The sequence below is a fragment of the Gambusia affinis genome, linkage group LG02 (assembly GCF_019740435.1).
Source record: "Gambusia affinis linkage group LG02, SWU_Gaff_1.0, whole genome shotgun sequence".
NCBI lineage: Eukaryota > Metazoa > Chordata > Actinopteri > Cyprinodontiformes > Poeciliidae > Gambusia > Gambusia affinis.
Genome location: NC_057869.1, coordinates 2,346,914 through 2,353,729, shown reverse-complemented (window position 1 = coordinate 2,353,729; position 6,816 = coordinate 2,346,914). Strand labels below are relative to the sequence as shown.

At 37.9% G+C, this 6,816-nt stretch overlaps 1 protein-coding gene across 1 annotated transcript in view; it reads left to right on the top strand.

Moving 5' to 3' along the window:
• The window catches only part of znf408 (zinc finger protein 408), a 20,082-nt gene extending 13,884 nt beyond the window's left edge, over nt 1-6,198 (top strand). Inside the window, exons 8-9 of the mRNA XM_044105523.1 lie at nt 238-471; nt 2,715-6,198. Coding sequence (XP_043961458.1) covers nt 238-471; nt 2,715-3,229 — 749 coding nt within the window. The 3' untranslated portion in view covers nt 3,230-6,198. The remainder of the gene's footprint in view (nt 1-237; nt 472-2,714) is intronic.
• The last annotated feature ends 618 nt before the right edge of the window (nt 6,199-6,816 follow it).

Here is a 6,816-nt window from a genome sequence, read left to right as displayed (position 1 = left end):
TTAGTTAAAAGAAGTTTGCTGCTTTTGGGATTTATGTGGATTCAGTTATCATCAAGTGGAGACTTGGATCAAACACATTTTTCTCTTTTTACTTTCAGAGGAAACTTCTTTGATCATTTCCTGTTGTCTCCCATCCATCAGAGTCGGCACCGATTACTGGTTTATTTTGGAGGCTAATTTGTTTCACATTGTCGGACAGATGCATCTTCATTCATGCCTTCCTGTCTGTCGCCTCAGGGAACCTGGAGAGCCATCTGAGGGTCCACAGCGGGGAGAAACCCTTTCACTGCCCTGAGTGCCTGCAGACTTTCACTCAGAAGTCGGATCTCCAGCGGCACATGTTCAGCCACACTGAGGGAGGCTTTCTTTGTAGCTACTGTGGGAAATCTCTGAGGGACCCCCACAGTCTGAGATACCATGAGCGGCTGCACACCGGAGAGAGACCCCATCGCTGCTCAATCTGTGGCAAAGGTGAAGAGGTCACTCTGCACACAATCAAACAAGTTCTGCATGTTTTCTGAGCCCAGATTGATTTTCCTTCCTCTTTCAGAAATAACTTTTTTATTTTTAATTTTTTATTACGGTTGTCATGACTACAAACTAAAAGTAAAGAGAGTTTCAGGCTTTTGAAAAAATAAGAGATTTCTAACGAAATCTAAAAAACAATCCACATTGTTGCTGTAGCTTCATTGTTGAGGTGAAAGATGATTATTAGCAGGAAACTTTGAAGATTGAGGAGTTTAAGATGACATGAATTCAACAAAACAACATTTAAACGTATCACCCTAATCAGATTCCTCTGATGTATTTAAACCTTCAGTTACCGTTCAGCCTACATCCCATCATCTGTTTCCACCCAGCCTGAAACAGAGCAGCCAGGGGCATGAATAATCCTGAGCTGAACTGCATTTCAGTTTTAATTATGAGGCTTTAAGAGTGGACTAGCACGCTTCTGCTAATCTGCTAATCCATTAATAGCAAAACTAATTTATCGTTTAGCGCTTTTGCCAACTTTGAAAACATTTGTTGCACTTAGTTTTTCTGCAATATTTTTAAAACTCTAAAAGCTCATTTACATCATTACATCTTTCCAGACAGTTCTGGCCACAATTCTGCTAACCCACTAAAGGCAGCTAATTTTTTTTTAACTTTGAAAAGGTGCAGTTTGTTTCCCCAGATAGATTTTTTTCCAGATAAATGCTAAAACACTAATTTACTTGATTGTTTTGTAAACTTTCAGTTGAATGAAGTTCAGCATCTGTCTTGAAGTTTTGGTTATCGACGTTTATGTTCATGCTCTTATTTTGAAGTGATTGTTCACGCAGCAGTTCCGTTTCCTTTCTCTGTGGTCTCTTTTTTTCCAAATGCACGCCACACTTTCCAGATTTTTCTCTGTAAAAAAATGTGAAAACCATGAATCATTCTTAAGATAAAACTGTAGTTCTATCTCATAACATCCCAAAAAAATACAACGAAGTCTGTGGTTGAAATGTGACAAAATGTATTCAGTGGCGCCCTCTGCAGGTTGTTCTAGTTTTATTATCAAACCATCTGTTTTTGGATTTCTGTTTTTGGTTTTTCTCAGATTGACGTCTTCACACAGACAACTAGATTCATATACAGAAGAGTATTGTGCTTATAAAAAATGTGTGAAAAGAAAAAATGTGAACGACCTTCAGAAAATTTTAAGCATTGCTGATCAGCACTGATTTAGCATAAAATCTAAAGATATTATATGCAACTTGAAACTTCCTCACTGTTATTTATTGTAAAGATGTTATGTAGCTTATATTTTAAAGCCTTGAGAGACATTTGCATACATTTTATGCCTCAACTTTGTCCTTTCATCGTGGAGTTAGAAAAGTTTCAAGGCGGAAAAACTGCAGCGATACACGAGTTGATGATAAAGCCAGTTGGGGGCGTGAAGCACAAACCGTCACAATTCCCCGACCTCTTCCTCCTCCAAGCAAGCGGCGCCGTTTATCTCGCCCAGCAGGCTGCAGACGCTCTGTCCTGCATGCATGATTGGAAAGCACAAGCTGCTGATGACTCCGCACATGTTCACAGATTCTGTTCATCAAACGTTCATCAGTAAAAGAAAAACTTGTCTGCTGACTTTACTGCTTTCTTTAACAATAAAGTCTGAAGCAAACAAGATATTTTCTGCCTAAAGTGCAGAAAAGCTGGAGAAAGTAGATATTTCTCGTCCTAGAGACAGTCGACTATGGATGGAGAAATGTAGATTTTTGCTTTTGCATGTTTGTCAAGAAATTTCTATATTTTGTTTTTGCTTTCCCTTATACAGGCATTTTTGTTAGTGATGATATCAAGCAATCAAATTGAATATTGTCCTGTTCTGTACTAACTGTTACAGCTACAAAAGAAATATATGAATGAGAAAATGCTTGTAGAGAACAAATCAATTGCTTTTAAATAAGATTTTATTACTTAAATGCTTAAACAGCCATTTTAGTCTCAAGCTTGAGGTTTGAAAAAAACATTTCAAGTGCAGAAAACATGAGAAATAACATATTTAACCTTTAAAAATTAAAAAGCAAATCTACACTGAGGCATTAGTAAACACTGCCTTTTATATTAAACTAAATTAAGATTAGGTTAGACTAACCAATTGGTCAGTTAATCAGATATAATCATTAGTTGGAGTCCTATGAAGCAATAACTTTTTCACCCCACTGTATTTGTTTCCTCCTCAGGCTACACGATGGCAACCAAACTGAGGAGACACATGAGGTCTTCCCACCTGAAGGAGAAACCGTACAGTTGCTCCTGCGGCGCCTCGTACACCTTGAAGCAGAGTCTGCTTCGGCACGAGGCTCAGCACCGGCCCAAGACAGAGGAACCGAGCAAAGCAGGTCCAAAGGAACCGGTGGCTTTGGGCTGCAGCCACCTGAAACCGACCCGAGGAAGACCGAGGAAGACTGGGCTTCATCTGGAGACCAGAGGAAAGGATGAAGCACGGGAAAAAGATGAGAAAGTTATGAAAACGTCAGAGGCTTCAGGCGACATCCAGCACACCGTCATTTACGTCCAGACAGACGAGCCGCCTGCAGGGGCGCAGCCGGAGCTGGTGGAGGTGGTGCTGGCTGACGGCGCGGAGCAATGCATTCTGGTCCAGGGGCAGCAGCGGCTGGGAGAGCTGCTGATCCTGCAGGAGGAGCCGGACGGACTCTGCAGCGTGGCGGAGACCGTTGAAATAGACACAATGTAACCTGAAGCCGGAGGACGCCGATGATCAATCAGGTGATTGATTAATGAGATCCACCTTCCATCAGCCGACCTTGTCTGCATTTAACCTCCCTTATTAGGGAAAATTGTCTTTGAGCAACCTCCATACAACAGATGGGAATAAATTAAAGCTGATTAACTGCTGATTATTCAGAAAAATACTCAGTTTTCATTAACTTTGTGCTGTTTTTGCTTTCAAAGAGGCAGTGTTATGTTAAACTGACGTTTTTGATGTTAATCCCTCATCAGAAACACCTGGAGTGTTGACACGGTTCTTCCATCCATGTTTGAGAAGCAATTTAATTTCCATGGCAACTAGTTGCAGCTCCTCCGGACTCAGCTCCTTCAGACTAGCCAGCAGCAATTAGCAAACACCTGGTGGAACCGCTGAGCTCATCATAGGAGCTGCTGCTCAGAGCCACGCTGGTAAAAATGTTGTTGATGGTTTAATAGAGGAGCCATGTTGATGACTTCCTGGAGGCGGAGTTTCTCAAAGAGCTCCTGGCCCAAGTTCAAGATGATTAATCAGGAAGTGAAATTTATTAGTTATATTTGATATATTTAGCATTTTTATAACTGCTGAAGGTAACATTATTAGATGATTACACTATACAGCGATTCTGTGTGCCTGGAAAGTGCATAATACCGCCCCTTTAACACATTTTCAAGGGCTTAAAGCTGCAGTATATGACTTTTATTAAAAAAAAATATTTTTAAATACATTTATTTAAATTATTATTATATCAGTATAAAATTTATAAAATTATTTGTTCAGAAATAATCAGTCAGAGCCAGGAGGGTTTTAACGCTCTCATGTTCATCCCTCCCACTTGCTCTCTGCTAAGCTAAAGCTAACCACAGCATATACTGCCATGAATGCTAAGGCTAGTTAGCATGGCCACCAGTGAAACCAATGGAAATGAATTTGCTTTGCTGCACTGAGGGCGAAAACGGGTCTTTGTGTTTGTAAAGGTTGCAAAGTGTTTTACACCATAAAAACATCAAAAAGCTTCACATGTTAAGTTCTGTCATCAAATTTATCAATATACATCAAATATATTGATCAGTGTTCCAGTTATCATGAGTCAGAGGGACTCTAACTGGTGGGGGTTTAGCCTTCAGTTTAGCCCGTGTTTCCACTGTTTTGCAGTTTTCTGTAAGTTTGTTCCAGATTAATGGAGCATAAAATTGTCTGGATATTTCTGGGAGTTTTTTAATGTTCTTCAGGTGATAGAAGGCCGACTTTGTAGATTCATTTATGTGTTTCTGGAGGTTCAGGTCTGAATTTTAAAACTCAAGTATTTTATGTAATTTGTTTCTCACCAGGAGAACAAAGTGGTGCCGGTCAGATGTCCAAACATTTTGTGCCAAATAATAAGAATAGAACATTTTTATTACTTTTTAATAATACTTGTGTCTATTTTTTACAACAAAACCAGAATTTGGATCACTATTTCTTTTTAAAACATTAGTTGTGTTTTGTTGTGGAAGGTGCAACCTCATCTTAAAGATTATGAACATTTGTCAAAAAGAGAGCAGAAAGCATTATTTCTAATAGATAAAAACCTTTTCTTGTTTCTAACATTTTTCATCTCAAGAGTAAAAATGAGTGGCAACACTTTTACAGTTTTGTTCATAGATGTTTTCCATCCAATCAAACTGAGTTTGATCTAATTTGAAAAGAGGAAAGGACTAAAAACTTCAGTCTAGATGTTTGAAGGAGGTGGAGACAAAGTTCAACTGGGGACATAAGAACATAAACATTTGTATGAAATAAAATTCAAACAAAATACTGAGACATTTGTGGTTTCAAAGTAAAAATTTGACAATGAATAATTTAAGGCTGAATGTTTGGTTTATTTTTAAATAAACCTTTGATTGCTTTATTTAGTCGTCAGAAACTTACTGTCAAAAATAAACGGGCCTAAAATAAATTTAAAAAGACGTCAGTAATGTTCACATCTCCTCACCTCAGAAAAGCCAAGCAGATGGAAATCTTTTATCAGATCTAGATCACACATTTCACAACTTCTGCATCAAAACCTTTTTAGTAAATGTGAAAATATCTCGTTGTGATCTGCAGCGTGAATCCTCTTCCTGCGGCACGATGACAAACACTCAGAAAGCTCTCCACCCTGAAGGACTCTGACTGCAGGGAGAAACCTGTAATTAAATGCCAGTCGTGTTCAGGAGGACCTTGTTTGGATCTGCAATGGATTTCATGTGCTGCATAATAAAGAGCCCAGGAAGTGTTACTTCTGTTGCACCAAAATGCATGAGTAGAAGTTGAAAAAAGGATCGCTCAAGGATATTGTTCATTGAAAATAAAATAATGGAAATCAAAAGAAGCTGCAGACATCAGGTCCCTACCGGGTTTTAAGGCATTCGCCATGTAATTTCTCTGTTTGGAGGCGGAAGCTGCAGTTCATCTCTCCAGAGTCAGCTCTCACGGGAAATATCGCCAGTAAAACTAAGAAGCAGCCAGGCAGAACGTAAAATCATTAAAAGAAGCATCATTTAAATTCAAGCCATTCTGGACCCAACTACTAGAAAACTGCAAAACAGCCGAAACACCGAGTTTCTTTAAATCAAAACTAAAAACCCACATGTTTGGAATTGCTTTTAGATAGTAATACATGGAAAATTGACCAACATATTTGATCCACATCGATGAGTTTAATGATGACACTTGACAAAAATGTACACTGCAAAAACCCAAAATCTTACCAAATATCTTTGTACAATTGAAATAAGACAAAAATAACTTTAAAATCACTTCACCAGATATAACTGCTTGTTTCAAGCCAATAATTCCAGAATATTAATGAAAAAGTTCCATTTTCATCGGCACTAATAACATGAGGAAAACATCTTGATATAAGTGAAATAATCTTACGATTGGAACGAAATGTTTTTCATCAATATAAAGGAACTATTGAGTTAAAACAAACTCCTATTTCCTGCTGAAGTCATTTTTATGTTAGTTTTGTCTTATTTCAAGTGAACTAAGATATTTGCACTAGAAACTAGACAAAAATACTTTGTAGGATTTGGTGTTTTTGCAGTGTAATGTCTGTTATTGGTTTTCACAGTTGTTGACTACTTGCTGTATTTATGACGTTTTCATGATGTAAAGAACTGTACAAATAAACTTTATTTATTCATTAGTTAATGAAGATCCTTAAAAATTCTTAAATTCATGTGTCTAAAATTAAGGCTTAAAAATATTTAAATTTGTTTAAATAATCTAAGTTGTCCTTTAATATGCTAATCGCAGGTCTTAAATTTTGATGCAGCAGGAATATTTAATCCTGTTTGTTGTATTTCTACTGTATCGTCATTCATCTTATCAATCTAAACTGAACCTGGTGAATTTTCTGGGACATTCACTCCTGTGAAAACTGGCAGCTGTCGTACATGTTGAGAAATTTCTTTCTCTCTGTGTTGAATAATTCACTTTAACTAGTTTAGATCTGGCCTTTTAGCAGCGATTCATGTACAACTGCCAAGTGTGTCAAATCCTGCCAACAACGCCAAGATCTCTCATGGGAAAAAGAAACAAACGTCCGC